This window comes from Panthera onca, chromosome B2 (genome assembly GCF_046562875.1).
Source record: "Panthera onca isolate mPanOnc1 chromosome B2, mPanOnc1 haplotype 2, whole genome shotgun sequence".
NCBI lineage: Eukaryota > Metazoa > Chordata > Mammalia > Carnivora > Felidae > Panthera > Panthera onca.
In genome coordinates this window covers 116,055,267-116,076,676 of record NC_138343.1, presented here as the reverse complement: position 1 = coordinate 116,076,676, position 21,410 = coordinate 116,055,267, and the positions used below count along the sequence as shown (strand labels likewise).

The 21,410-nt window shown below is 38.3% G+C and overlaps 1 protein-coding gene across 2 annotated transcripts in view; it reads right to left on the bottom strand.

Annotated features, from left to right (window-relative positions):
• LAMA2 (laminin subunit alpha 2) overlaps positions 1-21,410 on the bottom strand; it is a 613,797-nt gene that overhangs the window by 234,919 nt on the left and 357,468 nt on the right. For both annotated transcript variants that reach the window (XM_078447300.2, XM_078447301.2), the window contains exons 19-20: positions 11,565-11,651; positions 3,312-3,523 (exon numbers count right to left, since the gene is read on the bottom strand). In XM_078447300.2, the coding sequence (XP_078303426.2) occupies positions 3,312-3,523; positions 11,565-11,651 (299 nt within the window). The remainder of the gene's footprint in view (positions 1-3,311; positions 3,524-11,564; positions 11,652-21,410) is intronic.

The window sequence follows — 21,410 nt, the reverse complement described above, 5'->3', positions numbered from 1 at the left end:
AACCTTCTGCAGCATGAAGGAAACATTCAACAAAACTAAAAGGAAAGCTTTGAAATGGGAGAAGATATTTGCAAATGACATATCTGAGAAAAGGTTACTATGCAAAATCTATAAAGAACTTACAAACTCAACACCAAAAAAACAAATAAGCCAGTGAAGAAATGGGGAGAATGAATAGACAGTTTTCCAAAGAAGACATACAGATGGGTAACAGACACATGAAAAGATGTTCAACATCACTCATCCTCAGGGAAATACAAGTCAAAACCACGATAAGATACCACCTCACACCTATCAGAATGGCTAAAATTAACAACATAGGAAAAAAGTTGGTGAAGATGTGAAGAAGGAACTCTCTTAAACAAATGTTGGTGGGAATGCAAACTGATGTAGCCACTTTGGAAAACAGTATGAAGGTTTCTCAAAAAGTTAAAAATAGGGTGCCTGGGTGGTTCAGTCATTTGAGCATACAACTCTTGATTTTGGCTCAGGTCATGGTATTATGGTGGTGAGACAGAGCCCCATATTGGGCTCTGTGCTGAGTGTGGGGTCTGCTTAGGATTCTCTCTCCCCCTCTTCCTCTGCCCCTCCCCTTCACCTCTCTCTCAAAAAAAGTTAAAAATAGAACTTCCCTATTATCTAGCAATTGCACTACTAGGTATTTACCCAGAATATACAAAAATAATGATTCAAAGGGACACATGCACCCCAATGTCCATAGCAGCATCATCAACAATAGCCAAAGTATGGAAAGAGACCAAATGTCTATCAGCTGATGAATGGATAAAGAAGATGTGGTATGTATATACAGTGGAATATTACTCAGACATAAAAAGAACGAAATCTTGCTGTTTGCAATGACATGTATTATGCTAAGCAAAGCAAGTCAGTAAGAGGAAGACACGTATATGATTTCACTCGTAAGTGGAAGTTAAGAAACAAAACAGATGAACGTAGCGGGGAAAGGAGAGGGGAAAACCATAAAAATAGACTCTTAACTATAGAGATCAAACTGAGGGTTGATGGAGGGAGGTGACAGAGGGATGAGTTAAATGGGAGATGGGTGTCAAGGAGGACACTTGTGATGAGCACCGGGTGTTTTATGTAGGTGATGAATTCTACTCCCAAAACTAATATTACACTATATATTCACTAACTGGAATTAAAATAAAAACTTGAAAAAAAACCCCACAAAGGCAATATAAAGTTTTAAGTGGCTTTTTAAAATGAAATGTAGGACACAAACAATAACATAAATTTCAAAAGCAAAATACATTTCTTTGTAGTGGTGTACTTTTCATGAGCAAACCTAGAGGCAACTAAAATAATGGTTTATCATGAATTTTCTTTTCTTGAGGTTTACTACCTATGCATAGATAAACTAATATACGTATAAAAATTATCAAAATAAGTATATTTCTTATATTTTATATGTTGAAGATCATTAAAAACTCTAATCTTTTCTATATGTGCTTCATAGCAAGTGGTGTAAAAACTGGCAATGGTTCAGAATGTTTCTATACCATATTCTCCTATGTGTTCTTATGCCATAGACCCCCAGTTTATCACAATAAAATGAGTGGAACAATGTCTCCTCAACTTTACGGAGGGGCTTAATGGAAGACAGAAAAGGAGGTCACTAAACAAGGAACACAGCTCTAAAATGAGTGACTCACAGATACAACTACTATGAACACTGCTACCAAAGGCACTCCTCTCTGTGAGCATCCCAGGCCCAAGCGGCACACTGGACACTCTCTCTGGGCTGGATCCTTGAAACCTCACAGAAAATCATGACCCTTTATGTAAATGAGGAAACTGAATCTCAGTGAGGTCAACTGTCTCGTCCAGGGTCACATGGCCAGAAAGTGTTGATCTTAGATGATGTCTTTGAATGGGAGAACTTCTTAAGCTCCTTATGATTTTATACAGGTAAAGTGTGCTTCTGTGCCTGTTGGAAATCTTGCCTTTAAAAAAAAATACTGGGGCACCTGGATGGCTCAGTCAGTTGAGTGTCTGACTTTAGCTCAGGTCTTGATATCATGGTTCGTGAGTTCGAGCCCCGTGTTGGGCTCTGTGCTGACAGCTCAGAGCCTAGAGCCTGAAGCCTGCTTCGGATTCTGTGTCTCCCTCTCTCTCTGCCCCTCCCCTGCTTGTGTTCTCTCTCTCTCTCTCTCAAAAACAAATAAATAAACTTAAAAAAAAACTTTTAAAAATACCAATTTACAGGCGATATCAACAGATGCTTATTGTCCTAGAGAGTGATTTGTTTTTTGTTTAACCAACTGTCATTTGCAAATGACAAAAATCTGGCACTCATCTTCCAGCCCTGTGAGGTTGGTTATTGAAGTGGGGTGTCCCACCAGGTCTTTGGTGTCTACAGCAGAGACAGTGAAAAGACTACATTTCCAGCGGTCTCTATAATTTTGCAGGTTGTAGGTCCCAACTGAGTGACTGGAAGGGCCCCTTCTTACGTAATGAACTTGACAGAGTGAAGTGTTGGCATCATAACTGGCTCTACCTAAAGATGATGGCGGCAGGTGAAGTCAAGGATGGCACATAAAATACTTGGGTGCTGACACGGATTCACATTCCACTGGCTCTGCACCACAAGATTTCCCTTGCATATTGCACTACTGCGAATACAAAGCATTATTTGATTTTATGCAATACTGAATAATGAGGCCAGGGAAGTGGAAGAAACAGGAGATGTGCACTAATGAACACAGACGAAGCCCTACAAGAGCTAATTTTGTGAAAGGAAACACAGAAATATCATTCTGTGAATAGTCCCACGGTGAAGGTCAATCATTCAAGAATTATAAATGCCAGTGTGTGGAAATATGGGCACCTATTATGAAATGCAAGAATGTAGAGTTCACATATGAAAGCATAACAGATTAACACCTCCAGACAGGTACTAAAGAAATAATATGGACAAAAATTCATTTGAAGAAAATGATTACAATTGAAATAAATAATAAGGATAAGTGGGACTTACCTAGTTTTTCTAAATTCTTCTCTCCTACCATGGACACAAGTTGATTTTAAAATCTTCCTTCCACATGTAAATAAAGATATGTGCATCCTTTGAAAAACAACACTCTGACAATGCAGCTATTTTCAAAGGATTTACTCTATTAGTACAAAGAAATACTTTAGAATATGCAGACTCTGTGTATAGGCTGTGCATCTATCACACATGTATTGCACATAATTTCCTACCCTCCAATCCCCACTCAAGAACTCATCAGCTGCTTTGAGGTGCAATGCATCAATTCTGTCAGAGGCGTCAATAGTTCAGGACTTACGCTGACAGTTCTTTGCATCAACTGCGTCTCCAAAATATCCATCAGCACAGAGCTCACAGTACCGGCCTGTTGTACCTGGCTTACATATCAGACAGGAGCCAGACAAGCTGTCACAGCTGCCAGGGACGGAGAAGTCAAGGTTTTCATTGCATTGGCATGGCTGACATGATCCTCCAGGTACAGAAGGTTGTCCAAAATAGCCTTCTGCACACCTAAGGGGTAAAATTTCATCAGTGAGTATTTGGGAGGAACTCATAAAGCCCATCGGAAGCAATGTTTATATACTTTGCATACTACCCTCTCCCAGGATGATATGTTTTCCTTTTAAGTGTTCCTTTTCTCAAATGCAAGGTGATTAAAAAATGTTTTTCTATAACTGCAGTGTAGATACAAGATGAAATCCTGCCAGCCCCACTAGTAATTAGATTTCAGCCAGGAAAAAAAAAAATCTTGTCACTGGCACTGAAGACGAGACCAAAGCATAATAAGAAATCTGCTGCTGGCACTCTAGAGGAATCCAGGTCCATGTTGGAAAGCCTTTGTAGTGCAACACATCATATGTATCTATTCCAATTGGTTGTTTTCTGTACAAATATGTAAGGTTCACACTTTTTGTTGTTGTAGCAAAAGCTTGTTATGAGGAAACAGGCTTACAAGGAAATTCAGCAGTGAGAATTCAGAATTTATTAAATAGAAAATTGTGACTCAAAAGATTCTCATTATTATTCAGGTGGGGGCTGTGGGTATCACTGCATTACTAATGGGTTTGTATATATTTGCATATGCATACAGAGTCAGATTTTCACGGAAGAACCTTTAGCGAGAAGCAGGTATGCGGGCATCCTATGTACATGCCGTAAGGTGATGCTTAATTGTGCCCACAACTCATATTAGCAATCTGTAGGTCTCTTGTCTTAAGGACTAGATGCTACTCTACAATATATTGGAAAAACAAGTTTGTTTATTTATGAGGCATAGCAGAGGAGATTTTTTAAATTATATTATCAAAATTCCCTTTATCCATATGTTGTTTCAAAATGCTACTCAATGTCACAGATGCACAGATACACGCTTTTAGGAGGCATCGATTTCTATTCTGCTCTGCCTTCTCTTTCAGTTACATTTGCTCATGCTTCATATTAAGCCACACTTGTGAAAGGAGAAACAAAACAGTGCATCTATAGGCTTACAGTCAGGCTAGCTCTGTCATCTGTCTTGTACAGCAAGGATCAAAATTGAAGGGGAACAAAAACAATGTGGGGGAATATAATTTCAGTAGTCCACTACTGTTAAGCTCATCTACTCATGGACATAGAAGTCACTGTGTAGAGAAATGCTCTCTACCATTCAAAATAGAGATGATTTAAATCCATTACATCATATGAGGATATTTTAATAACATCGCAATTATGGGGCAAAGTCATTAATCGCTTTACATTTTCTAGAACATGTGTAGGTGCCATAATAATCTTGCTTTATAGAGAATTAACCTTTTATCATAATTTTTTAAATGAAATTGCTAGGTTTAATTATATCCACAAAATATTGTATAAATTGTGAAAGTCATGGTGTTAATATTGCTTGGAAGAATTCTGTCACCCACAAATGTAATTGCTTATTAATTATCTATTGTAAAATCTGAACTGTGTTTTAGTACATAAAATTTCCCCACAATCCCTTCAGAAGTGGTTTTCCATAGAGCTAATAAGAAGGTACTTTTGAATTTTAACCCAATTCTCCTTGCCTTACTTGATATTCAGAGTTTATGATCACATCCACATATACTCACATCTCATTTTGTTTACCATTAAAAGAGTGGCTCTGCTCCACTAGAATAACAATATGCAATGATCATTATCACAGCCAACGAAAACCCATTATTTTCAGCTCACTTTCCTCAAAATGACTTACTGCCCTCAGGAGAGATGGCATTATATAACAAGATCTGGGAATTTTTCTTAACATAGACACCAAATTAATAAGTCCAAAATTTTCCCACAATGAAGAGAACCTTTAGTTCATGAGAAAATAATTGCAATTAAGTAGAATAACTGAAGAAGCAGCCTTTATTTTTTTGTTGTAGGACATGAAAGAAAGCTTATTGAATATACATGACACATAATTCATATGCCAGGTTCTATTACCAGTGTATATATGTGTGTGTTTCCATACATAGAATAATAGTAGCTCTAGAGACATAAAAATGTTTCAGTAGAGATTAAAAAGTAATTCTAGGGTCAGCGAATATTATACTGCTAATTATATAACTTTTGTTAATAATAATAATGTTTTATAGTCTGATCAAGTTGGATTCACTTAATTAAAATTAGTGTGAATGACAGCCCTTTAGACCTTGCCAGTCTCTCGGATTTTCACTCTACACAAACGAACTGTAATTTGAAATCTCAGATTGTCTCATTTTCATACGCAAGGCAAAATGAGGATATTTTTTTAGCACAGTTTATTGGATTCCTTGCTACAGTTAGATATCCTGACAATACAAAGTCACTGTTCCTTTCCACATCTGCTAACTTTTTTCATATCCAATTGCAGTATTTTACAAAGAGACCCTCTAACGTAATGAGATTCTAGATACCACAGGCAATTATGTAAAATGGTTCTCTCCACTGATGACTTAGGAACAGTATTAGAGCAAGAGATGGGAGAGGGAGAGAGAGGACAGCAAGAGTGAAATGACAATGAGAAGCCAGAGCAACACTGGCAAGAGTTCTCTTGCTCTGCTCCATCATTTTTACAGTAACTTTTCCCTAAAATATGCGGCCTCTGTTCCCATTATCTATATACTGAAAACAGTGCTTCAATTTCTATGAGCAAAATAGAAAGGCTCTTGCTCTTTTCCCCTCCTGCCCCCCCTCAAACACCTACTGAGCACTTCATCATGAACATAAACACGGCACAGCCTTTACACTGCAGTCTGTAGAGAAGAAAGGTGAGCTTAAAAATGTGGCAGGGAGCTACTAGAGAGAAGCCAATGTTCTTGTGAAAACACAGAAAAGGGCAACCAACTCAGATTAGGATTCATCAAGGACACTTTTGGGGTGATAGAGTTGAATTATTTTTTTTAATGTTTATTTATTTTAAGAGAGAGAGAGCGAGCAAGGGGAAAGAGAGAGAGAGAGAGAGAGAGAGAGAGAGAGAGAGAGAGAATATCCCAAGCAGGCTCTGCACAATACAGGGCTCATTCTCAGGAACCTGAGCTGAAATCAAGAGTCAGTCGCTTAAGGGGCACCTGGGTGGCTCAGTCGGTTAAACATCAGACTTCGGCTTGGGTCACAATCTCATGGTTCGTGAGTTCGAGCCCCGCGTCGGGCTCTGTGCTGACAGCTCAGAGCCTGGAACCTGCTTCAGATTCTGTGTCTCTCTCTCTCTGCCCCTCCCCTACTCACGCTCTTTCTCTTTCAGGAAAAAAAAAAAAAAAAAAAAGAAAAAAAGAGTCAGCCGCTTAATCGACTGAGCCACCCAGGTGCCCCTAGAGTTGAATTTTAAAAGTTGATCAGGGTTAGTCTCAGGTGGAGGAGTGGAAGGACTGCAATCTTGTGGTCAGAGGGAACAGTGTTGGCAAAGGCACAGAGGAAGAGTGGCTGGGGTATAAACAGCAGGGCTTGTGCAGTAACACTGGATTCTTAATACCTCCCAGGTGATTGAATCAGCTAAGGACTCAATGAGTTTGCCAACATACGTGGTTCCTCACTGAAAATTAGAAAAAAAGGGTTCCCTCTGTCATGTGCAGAAAAGTGAAGAGAGACTAGACATACTGAGCACCCTGAACTCTAGCTCCCAATCTCCCCCTTGGCTGAGGATTTTTGTGCAGTATACAAATTGCACAATCACATAGGAGCAGACTTTGGAACCTTCCTTGGAGTCATAGTTTTCCTAATGGTGTTACCATGTTAACTATGACTGTCTTGCTTTTTTAAATTTCTGTACCTCCACACGCTCCATCTGAACCTCAAGGGTTCAAGGAGATTCAGGCATGAGTAGAAATTCTCATCAGCATAGTGGTAATAGGGCAGTTAGACTCAATTCAGAGTCAGGAATTTATGAAGCAGAGAATATCTAAATAAGATTTGGGAATTGAAATTTTAAAAGCAAAAATAAACTTTCCTAACCTAGAATATGAATCATGTGGATAAAACTGTAGGTGTATTTTCCAAATTTTAAGATATTAGGTTGTAATATCCTTTGTATTCTCAGTGGCCATTGTGAAATTAGTCTTGACGTTGACCTCTCTCCCCTCACTTGCAGAGGAGTTGTTAAAATCTGGGCAGCTAGGGAGGGGACAGGGTTAAAAGGGTCCACATAGCTCATTAACTTTCATGTGGTTCTATGTATCCCACTGGGCCAACTTGCCACAGTCTTTTTAAGTGTCTTTCCATTAAGTAGGATCTGTTGCTGAGGCTACAAACTTATTCTGAAAGTAGCTTGGTGCCCAGGAGAGAAGGTGTCATCAGCATTTAGCTCACTTTTTCTCCATGTTCTTTTAAATTTCTCTTGATGCTCCAACATTCATCCCTTTTTGCCCTTATAGATACTTTCTCTTATTTTTTCTATTTTTTTCCTCCCCGTGACCAGATGATAGATATCCAGAATCTTAGCAAGGTGCCATGGTGAATACCTCATTCCCTTAACCTCCCTTTTGTTTTTCTTTTGTTTAAAACATTCTCTAGAGGAAAGAAGTAATACTTGAAAGTACAGGTGCTGTGACTCCAAGCAAGTTTCTGAAAAGTGTAACCAGTGTTCTACATGTTATAGAATATCAGTCGATATTTTAAGTGAATAAAAACTTGCAAAGGCAGAATCAGACCTATAAATACGGAGGACACACTGATGGTTTCCACCGGGGAGGTGGGTGGGGAGACAGATAAAATAGTGAAGGGGAGTGAGAGATACAGACTTGCGGTTACGGAATAAGTCATGAGGACGAAACATACAGCATAGGGAACATAGCCAATGGTACCGCCATAGTGTTGTATGGTGACAGATGTAGGTACACTGGCGGTGAGCATAGCATAATGTATAGAGTTGTTGAATCACTGTGTTGTACACCTGAAACTAATGTAACATTGTGTGTCAACTCAAAAAAAGAGACTAGTCAATATTTTGTCATATCTTGTTTTGCCGTCCTCTTGTTCATGATTGTTTTCATTCCCTCAATTCTAGCAGCAAGACCATTGTGCTACATGACTGAGTGAAGGGGTCTGACAAGGACCAAAGCAGAAACACAGGAATCTTCTGGACTTTGGGCTCTAAAAGTCACCATTTCTATGAATGTGGCCCTTCCTGCTGTAGTTCATCCCCCAACAGAAAATGGGATGAAGCGGGAAAGGCAGGTGGAGGAGAAAGGATGAGAATAGCGTTGGTGGGTCCTAGGGTAGAGTGAAAGCAGCAGAGTGAGTCCTGTACCCACACAAGTGGTACAGTGGTGCCCAGTGATTAGGTCTGAAGGGAAAGGTGGTCAGGAGGACGAGAAAAAGGAAGAAGTCAGAAGAAATATGCTTTGATGAACTACTCAGGACTGATTGGCTCACCATCTGTCCTTTGCCCCAAACACACACACACACTTATAGCCAACACACACAGAGATACACACACAGACACACACGTAAACTCATAGCCAAACACATGCACATACACACACACACACACACACACAGACACACACACACACAGAGACACATACAAACTCATAGCCAAACACTCAGCGACACCCACACACAAGCCACACCCACACATTCACTCAAGCATTCAAGCTTCTTGGTACTAAGTAAACTTGTTAGAACTTTGGTTCAAGCCTGGGAGATGGGGAGAAGAGAAAAAAGACAAATTTTTACAATTGAGAAATAATTGGTATATAACAGTGAGAAAATTTAAAGTTTATGTGACTGAGATTATGTTTCCAAGCTCTCACAGCTCCCACATATGGAGATTTGGTCTCAAAATAGAAATTAAATTGAGATAAAGAATATAAAATTATAATTCCTGTCCACCTGAGATACATTTTTACTATAGATTTTAAAAATCAGGAATTTATGGGCACACAAGATTAGAAAATGCTGAGTTAGAGCATAATACATAGACTTGTTGAATCACTATATTGCATACGTGAAACTAATGTAAAGATGTTCATCAGATACACTTCAAGAAAGGAAAAGAAAAGGTTGATTTAAACACATTAAACAGATTTCTTCCATCCAGGACATGTCAGAACTTTCAACATGCTAATAGGCACTTTTACTTGTGTGATCACAGAACTCTATTCCAAAAACATCTACGGTTTGGGAAACACTGCTCCAGTTCTCCAATGCTGATTTTATGTAGATGATGTGCACAAACTGATTACACCAATCAGTTACAGAATGGGTTTGATTACAAGATTTTCAATGCAACCAGTATCTCCTTTTTACTCTGACCCTTATTCTCCCCTCCTTCTACTTCAGCCTGAACATCCCCAAAAATGTTTCTCCTAATATTTTGGATCCATCTAATAATGGACTTTTAAGCTCATATAAATACAGAGAAATGAGAAACCCTAAATATTCCTGAAAAACCCTAACCCAAATTCTGGCTAGAAAAATATAATATTCCATCTTCTGTATAATAACAATTTAACATTATTTTGGCTGAAAAACTTGGAGATAAGATATGCCATTTGATAAGCTATGTATGCCCATTTCCATTTTCTTTTTAAACAGAAAATCATGCTTACTGTGAGGTGTTTCCTTCCTTGGTAGTTTTTATGATTCAGATTAGAACTGTCTCCAGAATACAGTCAACCATTCTTATCCACATGAAATATGTGAGCTGCTTGAAGGTGAGGGTGGTAGATTGCATCTGTTTAGATCCTATGTCTAGTCCCATGTCTGGCACATGGCAGTTGCTGAACTGACGTTTGTTAAATAAAATGTAGAATTTCAAATTGTAGGTGATTCAAAAATTATCATCTGCTATGTATGGAAAACACGGAGCATGAAGCGAAGTAATACAAATACATCAGAGACTATGGTCACCTAGATAAGTGGGATTTAATGGCATTTTATGAAAGAGTAGCTGTCATTTTCCAGTTGCTAAAAAAAAGGTTGCCTCTAGTGACCCAAGGTGGGGTTAGGCATTTGATGTAAATCTGTCTTGGCCATGATATGTTCTGCTATTATAGTAAGTAATATACATGTGCCCTCCTTTTTTTTTTTTCTTAACACAAAGGTCTCCAGTTTCTCAGTTGCAAATAAATCATCCTTATTTCAGTTCTATTCTTCCATTACTAATTTACAGATGTTGCCATGCTCACAAATAGTACTTGTTGCTGCTGGGAACTGTGATGGGCACTTTGTCCGCAGACTGCTAGCTGTTGACTAAATCCTCTCTGGGTGATTGGCTCCTGCTTCATTAACTTTATGCAGCCTGGTTGAAATAGGGGGACAAAAGGACAGAAAAGGATAGGCGGAAATAGCCCTCTGTGGTGTTCGCCTTGTTGAAAGCAGGTCACTTCCTCTGCTGTCCCCACACCCCAGTGATGGCAGCAAAGGGGACTATTTTCAGTGCTAAAACCAGAGAGATGTTGGTGTACTTGTCAATGATATCAAGGGAGAATTTTCTACCATTTTTATAATGAGACTGAAATACAGAAGAATCTTTCCTTCACAAGTGTTTCAGGAGAAAAATAATCACACAAATTACATAAAATGCTATCTATAGGTTCCACTGCAAAGCAACCCGATAAAATCACCAGGAATTAAAATACTGGCTTAGAAGTACTTAGAGGGGGATATAAATCACAATAATAAATCACATTTTATTTCTATTTTCAAATATATTTAAGGTAAATTATAGGCCACTTGCTGAACTATGAACCACACATTTAAGCCACATTTTAAGAACAAAAATTTAATTATGAAAAATAAATGGTGCCACCATAGACAGTAAGATAAATCTTAAAGTGCATGACTTTCCACTTGAGCAATACTTTCTAGGAAGACTGTAGGTTAATGCTTACCCTTTAAGATTAAAACATTAATCAAACATTCTCTGAGTGAATGGAGATTTATAGAGCAATTTCTAGAGAATAAATAAACTATAAAAACAAAATGCATTGGTTTGACACATGCAGTGAGAAACTTGATTTCACCTCACCAAGTGTGGCGGCTTTTCTGAACTAGTACAAAGGATGATAATGCCTCTGGTTTTATAGCTCCCAAGGTAGAAATCATGTTGAAAGACAGTGTGGTACAGGCTTACCTCTCACAGCGTGGTCCTGTGTACCCGACAGGGCATGCGTCACAGATCAATCCGAGACTTCGGTCTAAATGGCACGTCGGGCTAAAGCTATGTGGATGTTGTTGGGAAACAACAGAGACAAGGAAGAAGCACATACACAATGTCATTAGCAGCATATTTTCATTTCTCTTTCTCCAGAACTGCTGTGACAAAAGGGTACAAGCTGGTCATTCTCGTCTCACAGATGGAGATGAGGGTCTGGCCAGTCGAGGATGAAATGACATTACTATTTCTGCACACGTGGATGTAGCCCAGTGGAGAGCAGCAGCCTTGTGGCATGTTATTAACTGACTTTTGGCTGTTGTGGGTCTGTGATCATCAGTAACAAGTGACACCGCACAGTTGCCTTTTAGGGTTACCCCAGGCCCGGCAAGACGCGGCATCGTATGCTTTCTAGCCAAATCCTTCTGAATTTGAAGCAGCCCAGAAAAATCTGTTAGAGATTTTGGAAAACTCAGTATGGGATCTTGGAAATAATGGTGGTTTTCTACTTTCAGCATTGGTTCCATGGGTGTGTGTGTGTGTGTGTGTGTGTGTGTGTGTGTGCATGCATGTGTGCGAGCTGCTGCCCATGTGGACCCATAGGTCTGCTGTTTACACAGATGAAATCCTCCAAAAAGTTTTCAGAAGAGATAAAGCATGCATATTCTGCTTAAATTTACAATAAAACCAAGCAATCCAAAAAAAAAAAAAAAAAAAAAAACAAAAACAAAAAAGCCTTGCCATTCTACATCTTCTGGCATGTTCCAAGGTTTATCTCTCTTTTTGTACATATTTCCAGTTTGGATCTGAAGTAACAGAATGGAACACCAAATTAGGAACCAGCACAGTAATTACAGAGTTACATGCCAGCTTTAGCCTTCAACAGCAGGTACAACTACGGCATACTTCTCTGCCTTGTGAGAGACATCTCTCAGGCAGGAACCCTTACCCCAAGATTGATACAATCACTCTCTGAAGACCTATGAAGCATTCTGAATTCTGTGATTTCTGCTGCTCTGCCATTTTAAAACAAAATGCCCCCAATTAATCTTTCTCCCATTATGTTTTCCCTAAATAGATTTATTTTTCTATTATATATGACAGGACGATTCAGTAGAGGCTTGCTTGATGGCTAAATGAATTAAGGAGTGAACAACAAAGTAAACAATGCAAGTCTCGATCTTGTTCTGTTCCTGACACTTGAATGACTTTGGACTACTTTCTTAACTTTTGTGCAGGTCAGATCACAGGTACTACTTCTGAATAATGTTCTTCTGGCTTAACTCATAGCAGTCCTGCAAAGATTTAATATATTTTTTTTTATAGTAGGAAGCTATTAGAACCGAGTAGTTCTAGCATTTAAAAGATTTCAACTCAGTGGAGAATCACAATGAATGTGTTGAGGCAAGGGGGGGGGCAACGCCTGGTTTGGGGTACCTTGAGTTTATAAATATTACCCAGATAAAAGACTCCACATGAGGGGGTTGTGGTGACTGCCAGAAAGAGTGGAACCAAGTCACAGCCAGCCTGTGTTCTGTAAGAAGAGGGCCATCTTTTAGAGAGCAGCCTGGCACTTGTCACCCGTGACCTAAAAGGACCTCGCCATGAGTGATTTTCTTGGCAGGCGAGTGACTGCATTAAAGAAAACAGGCACATGTAAAAATGGAAAGAAACAGATTTTTTTTTCCTTCCTCACCTCGTGATTTGCTATTGTTTTCAGACAGAAAAGGGAGGACTGGATTTTGACAAATCTCTAGAACACATGTATGTCTTATTTTAAAATTGGCATTCTATAACTGTCTCATCATCTAGGGACAAAGTGACTCTAACGAGAAGCCCTAGGTTTCCCACTCATGTGGGACTACAGTGATTGAAAGAAAATCATGCCAACTATTTTTTAAAATCCTAAATTAGTTTACCATAAGTCATGTCAAAGGTGCTTGACAGGGTTTCTGACACTGTAAAACCATAAAATAGATTTCAAATTCTTAAATATATTCATGTGTCAGTTAAAACCAACAGAAGTAAAGTAAAATGTACCCACTGACAAAAATCAACACCTTTTCAGGAAAAATCTTAAGGAATAACGATATATTAGATTTGACTAGCTCTTTGCATTTTCAGAGTGCTTTTACAAACAATTTTATCACATTTTCACAAAATCTTATAAATGGATTGCAGCAGGCATCATTTGTCTTGCCCAAGGTCATTGCTGGTATCCAGGAGACTTGAGCATCGGACCCAGGACTTCTCATTCCTAATCTGACATTCTCTTCTCCCTCTAACCAGACAGCATCATTCTACTGATAAGAATTAAATATGTTGAAACTTTTGGTAATATACGTACTTGACATGATGCATCTAAATAAAACGGATTTCAGGGGCGCCTGGTGGCTCAGTCAGTTAAGGGTCCAAGTTCAGCCGAGGTCATGATCCCACGTTTCATGGGTTCAAGATCTGCACCAGGCTCTAGATGCTGACAGCTCAGCCCGGAGCCTGCTTCAGATTCTGTGTCTCCCCCTCTCTCTGCCCCTCCCCTGCTTGTACTCTGTCTCTCTGTCTCTCCAAAATAAATAAACATTAAACAATTTTAAATGAAACAGAACTCAATATTCTTTAAACAGTCTAAACTGAGGGCTCACTCCCTTACTGCTGTTATTACAGTTATAGCTATGGAGAAGAGGACTTTCGACAACAAAACTAAAATGAGAAGGAGAAAGGAATACGTACAACAAAAACGCATACGAAATTTGTTTTGGCAACGGCAGCAAGCAACTTGACACTGATTTTGGCCAAAAAATGAAGCTAACTCTTCTGTGACAGAAAGAGGGAACTGTGAGATCATTGTTGCTTTTAAGTGATTCCAAGATTATGTCATTTAACACTAGTTGGCTGGCTCTACACCAGCAGAGAGAGTGTTCTGCTTCCTGAATTATCCACTTCATGCCGCGGAAGACACAGGCAATCCAAGAACAGCGGGCATTTTCCACAAATAGGAGGAAGATGAGAAGCTACCAGTGGACTAGATAGTAAGGGTCTGCACATGGAAATAGTCTTTCTTTTCTTTTTTCTTTTCTTTTTAATGTTTCTTTCTTTATTTTGAGAGAGACAGCAAGCAGGCACGGGAGTTGCAGAGAGACAGAATTCCAAGTAGGCTCCATGCTGTGAGCATGAAGTTCCATGCAGGGCTCGAACCCACCAACCATGAGATCATGACCTGAGCAGAAACCACGTTGCTGCTCAACTGACTGAGCCACCCAGGTGCCCCTTGAAATAGTCTTTCTTTATGTGTGTGTGTGTGTGTGTGTGTGTGTGTGTGTGTATATATGTATATATATAAATGTTTATTTATTTTTGAGAGAGAAAGAGAGAGAGAGACAGAGCATGAGAGGGGGGAGAGAGAGAGAGAGGGAGACGTAGAATCCGAAGCAGGCTCCAGGCTCTGAGCTGTCAGCACAGAGCCCGACGCAGAGCTCAAACATGTGGGCCATGAGTCCATGATCTGAGCCGAAGTCAGATGCTTAACCACTGAGCCAGCCGGGTGCCCTGAAATAGTCTTTCTTAATAGTTGGTTGAATAGATTCTTATAAGGATCTATTTATAAGTATGTAATATGTGTATGTATATGTATGAATATGTATGTGAATAGATGTGTTTGTGCTAGCATACGTGCATATGAACAGAAAGATACAATTGGCCTTGTTCCAAGAAGAATTTAATTCTACCTATCAAAATATATACATTAAGATAAAATGATGCAATAAAGGTTAAAGAGAAAAAAGCCACTTAAACATAAGATAAAATGAAGGGTGTATTTAGAACACAAAATTCGTATCATAAGGTATGTTTATTTGAAAGTGGCAGTCAGCATATGGCTTTGAGCTTTCTTACAGCTGACGCAAGAGGGAACTGCATTGTCTCTCCGGTCTGTGATGTGATATGAAATAACCACTCCTTTTGCCACTGGCATGAAATCTCCATCATTATAAAATCAGGGCCACAAAATCAGGGCATGCTCTATGTTTGCATACACAATAGGGGAGCAGGACTCCCGCTAACGAACCGTAACCTGGAACATTCAGGTCAGGAAAGAGAAACCAGAGGACAAGATGTGTGTGTCAGTGAGGAAGCTACTGCGGAAAGGGCCATAAGACGACCCCGTCACCACGGGCCATGGAGCAGAGCTTTGAGAGGAAGGGAGAAAAACAAAGGGAAAACTCATTTACTTCATGGGTGTGGTTTGGGCCACATGAAATTCTGAAGTGTCCTTGTAAGGTTTCCTCCTTTCAGGTCAATGATCTCTGTTTTTATTCTTAGGAGAACCATTAAGCAAACACATATTTCTTTAATTACCTTCAAATAGTATGAAATCTTATTTAATGTCTACAACTGGATTTTGTAATTAGGTTTTGGGTTATTCTCTGTGTCTTTGGATGCAATTTTTTTCTTTAACTTGAGTTTCTCATGCAGCCAAATGAGAGACTACGTTCTACCTAGTAAAGCCTTTCGTACTGATAAAGTACGAGAGCAAGTTCTCTGTAAAGTGTCACATTAAGTTGTAGCTGCAATTTAATAACACCTTAGAAGTTTCTGCCAAAATATGTTGATTTGTTTCAATTTTAAGGTATTTAATTACTTGTTAATTAAACCTGCACTTTCTCAACACATTCTAATCCCGAACATTTGCATTATCATAACTGTCGCCAAACCCTAGAATCATTTATGATGAACATTTGCAGTTTGTCTAACATGAAGGTTTGTTAATTTTCTTTTCTTTCTTTTTTTTTTCTTGCTTCTTTTCAATGTCTTTGTAATTGTTTTGATTTCTTTTTTTTTAATGAAAAAATGAATTAATTGTTTGAGAGAGAGACAGAGAGCCAGCTGGGGGATGGTTGTAGAGACAGAGAGTGAGACACAGAACCTGAGGTAGGCTCCAGGTTCCAAGCTGTTAGCACAGAGCCTGATGTGGGGCTCGAACTCACGAACTGTGAGATTGTGACCTGAGCTGGAGTCGGATGCTTAACCAACTGAGCCACCCAGGTGCCCCAGTAATTGTTTTGATTTCTATAGCCCCATCAGAAGAAGCACAGAGAGGTGAATCGGAATATATAGATTCTAACACTGGTTCTGCCACAAGCAAGCTGTAATGATCACGATCGAGGCCTTTTAATTTCTCTAGAGTGCAGTTCTTCCTTCTGGTATAAGGGACGAGTAAAATACATCATAACTGCTCATGTAGACATAAAACAATGTGTACAAAAGTGCTCTAGAACATTTAACACACTATAAAATTTCTACATAATGTTGCTAAATATTCCCTTAAATTTACCTCTTGTCTTGGAATATTTATAATTCTCTATTAACTATTAATTTTAACAGCCATAATTCAATATAGTCTTTTCAGTGAGCCCCAAAGTCAGTTCTAGAAGTGTTCCATTCTTTTAAAACCTTGAATTTTAGCATTCCTGATGCATACAAAGAAGTAGCATTCAAAATGATATGAATTTTATGATATAAATGGTTTCAATAATATTATCTATTCAAACATATTCTAAGTGTTCAAAGGTAGGCATTCATGTATCTCTTTCATATTATATTTAATTCATAAGCTACATGATGCCAGAAATTAATGAATATAAAACATTGAAATATTTACACTTTTATTTGCTTCTCTAAAGATAAATTTTAATACCTAGTTACGATCTGTAGCTAAAATATATACATCACCAAGATGAGAAGCCTGAGCAAAAGTGGACACTAAGTAGTTGATGAAGTTGATATATATGTATAATTTAAATATTATATGCTTGTCTGTATTCATATATCATAATAATTATACCAATCGATCTCTATCTCCCTACATATTTGATTTATTTAGCAATATTATCTAAGAAATTTGGAGCCAAAATGCTTGTGATCTATAAGATTTATGATCAAGGATTAAATAGATAAATCACCAAAGCAAAACTATCACCAAGCTTCATACTTCTAGATGAAGGTTGCAGCAACCTTTAGCTGAATTTTTTTTTCTGAATAACCTGTGAGAATTTCAATCCCATCTTCTGGCTTATTTGTGAATATTGAATTTATTCATCAGAGTTTTCAAGTCAGATTATAATAGTAATGACGTTTGAAAATTTTTTTTTAAATGAAGAGTTTCCCTAACTGTCCCATTATTTAGTGATTTAAAAATAAAACATTTCAGGTTATTAGATTACAATGGATTTTTCTATTCACAATTGCACAGATAAACTATGTTAATTTTCCAAGCTGTTTTAAATTTAAAGGTCTTTAATTTTTTTTTAATGTTTATTTTTGAGGGAGAGAATGGTAGAGTGTGAGCAGGAAAGGGGCAGAGAGAGTAGGAGACACGGAATCTCCAGTGCTGTCAGTGCGGGGCTCGAACCCATGGACTGCAAGATCATGATCTGAGCCGAAGTTGGACACTTAACCAACTGAGCCACCCAAGCACCCCTAAATTTAAGTCTTTATAACTCTAAACACAGAACTAGTATTTTTAAAGTAAGTGGATTATCACTCTCTCCTCTTTCTATTTATAAAAATTCTGTATTTAAAGCTAAAATTTACGACAGGTCTATTCTCAGTTCTACTTCTAATGATAAAATTATTATTTAATAATTTAATAATTATTTAATGTAAGTAAAGGTATCTCAAAAATTGAAGGATCTTTAAATACTTGGTGTCGCTGATGCTATTGAGTTGTCTTTATTATTTGTTTAAGTCAAGATCTGCATAATTATACCAAATTGGAATACACATACTTGAGGAAGTACCATCCTTGTAACGGGGACCCAATCCTTTTGTCACTGATGGATGGTGACACTGACTTTCTTTTTTCTTTCAATAACACAATTAGAACCTATTATTAAAATTAAAGTAGAAGTACAGCAAACAGAGAAGGATGGGCCATGAATGCCTCCTCTGCATTTATAGTAATGTTGGTCAGACTGGAGGATAAACCCATGTCCAATCAATGACATAATTCTCCAAATGTATTAGACTAAGATTCACACTATACAATCAGTGGCAGGACTGCTGGATTGATAGGTTGGCTAACACCTATGACATTTTGCCTGAGAAGGAGTGCACATAAATGAGTGACCAAATATAATCCCTCCATTTTCCTCAGTGAAAGTGAGTAATGAGCAATGAGTTTCTAGTATATTGGCTAGTCCAGGAGAATTTCATTCAGCCACAGTGAATGAGCAGGTCCTCTAACCCTTCACAAGTACACCAGCAAACAAGGATCATGTTATATTACAGCCAGCATAGGGAGGACTCACCATTGATTATGAAGGAATTTAATTTGTTCTCCTATATTTATTATTTTCCGGTAGATTTCCCTTTTGCCTTTTTCCGCTTCACTGACACCCTTTGGATGCCAAAGGATCTTTAGTTTTGTGTCCACCCAAGCTTGCACCCTAAACTCTGGAAAGGTTTTGATCACTAATATACATTAACCCAACTGCTCATTTAATTGTTTTTAATGTTATCACTAAAACTGAATGCAGTGTGATTTTTAAAGAAATCCTCAATGTAGATTGCAGAGGATTGGAAAGTACACTGACTTTAAACTTAAAATTCCAACTCTGATACTTTATTTTATTTTTGAGAGAGAGGCAGAGAGAGAGAGAGAGAGAGAGAGAGAGAGAGAGTTTGGGAATGTGCACATGAGCAGTACAGAGGGAGAAAGAGAGAATCTTAAGCAGGCTCTGCACTGTCAGCACAGAGCATGACACGGGGCTTGATCCCAGGACCCTGGGATCATGACCTGAGCCAAAATCAAGAGTCAGATGCTTAACCAACTGAGCCACCCAGGAACCCCTGATACTTTCTTTAATATATGACTCTAAGCAAGTTATTTAATAATAACCAGTACTTGTCTTGGACATAGCATGTCAAATCATTATTTTAAATGCTTAGTGTATTTTAATTTACGAAATTCTCACAATCCTATAAGAAAGTCCTATTATCACAACTAATGATGAAATAACTGAGACACAGAGAGTTTAAGTAATGTTGTCTGAGTCACACAGCTAGAAAGTTTAGAACTTAGCATTTCAATCAAGGAAATGTAGTTCCAGAATTGGTTCCATAATGGTATTTTCCCACTTGGAGCATTTTTTCTTAATCTATAAAATGGGACTAATATTTACTTTATTGGAATGTGTAGTGCTATACCTAATTAGTCTGCTTTTATTAAATATTAATGCTTTCTCTTTTTTTATTCCAATGACTAAGGTGTAAAATTCTGAAGGAGGTGGATTGTTGGAGAGAAGGAAAAGGATTTCATGTGGGCTGAAAAGTAGAAATCACAATTCCAATGAGGATTTTAAACTTAATGACAGAATTATTCTCAAAGTCTTTAGCTCATAGTATTCATTGACTCTAACAAAAGACTATTTTCATTAGCAGTGTGTTGGATAAGACCTCACTCAAAATATGACCAATTTGATAACACCTTTAGATTAAAAGACTACAGCTGACAGAATTTTTTTAAAAATCACTAAAAATGTAAGCTCTTCAGGCATTATCACAGCATTTAGAAATAGCTGGAAAGTGCCTAATATAATAGGAACATTATTAAGCACTAAACTTACCTTTAAGAAGTCTCCAAAAAAAATCCCTTTCACTTAAACTTGTAAACTCATTATTTACAATGAGTTTAAACTTATTTAAACTTGTAAACTTGTAAACTCATTATTTACAATTTTTACTAGTACAAAAACATTGGTTTTGGCTCGATGTAGTATGCCCCCATTAAGATAAAAAAAAATTATGATTCAAGGTTTTGCTTAGGCATTTGCTTAAGGGGGGCCACTTGGACAGAATGAGCATTAGAGCAGCTGGAATAGAGTAGTCCCCTAAAAGGGAAGGGGAAGAGGCAGACAAAATACATACTTTTCAAAGTCTTTTCCTGGGGCATCGGGGTGGCTCAGTTGGTAAAGTGTCCGACTCTTGATTTTAGCTCAGGTCATGATCTCAGGGTTCATGGGATGGAGCCCCGCCTCAGCCTCTACTCTGGGCCTGGAGCCTGCTTAGGATTCTCTCTCTCCCTTTCTCTCTGCCCCTCCCCAGCTCATTCTCTCTCTCTTTCTCTCTCTCTCTCTCTCAAAATAAATAAACACGGAAAAAATGTAAAAAATAAACGTCTTCTGCAAGATTGCAAGGTTATTTTTCTAGATGAAAGTAGAACATTTTTATTTTTTAATTTTTATTTATTTTTTTAAAGTTTATTTATTTATTTTTGAGAGACAGAGAAAACACATGTGTAAGCAAATTGAGGAGGGGCAGAGAAAGAGGGAGAGAATCCCAGCAGGCTCTGTGCCCTCCGCATGGGGTCCGACACGGGCCTCAATCTCATGAACTGTGAGATGATGACCTGAGCTGAAATCAAGAGTCAGGCACTTAACTGACTGAGCCACTCAGGTGTCCCATTAGAAAAAATTTTAAACATAAAGAATAAAAACTAGATGACTGGAAAAACTGAATCAAGTTTTCATTAAACTTTTAAAATATTTAGTTTATATAAAGTGCTTATTATCACCCATATTTCAATATTCATATAGTTTAAATATAGTTCTTACTGCTGTAACTATTTTAGAAAGATAAACTGATAGGGGCACCTGGGTGGCTCAGTCGGTTAAGCGCTGACTTCAGCCCAGGTCATGATCCTGCACTTTGCGGGTCAAGCCCCACGTCGGGCTCTGTGCTGACAGCTCAGAGCCTGGAGCCTGCTTCGGATTCTGTGTCTCCCTCTCTCTCTGCCCCTCCCCTGCTTGCACTATGTCTCTCTATCTCACC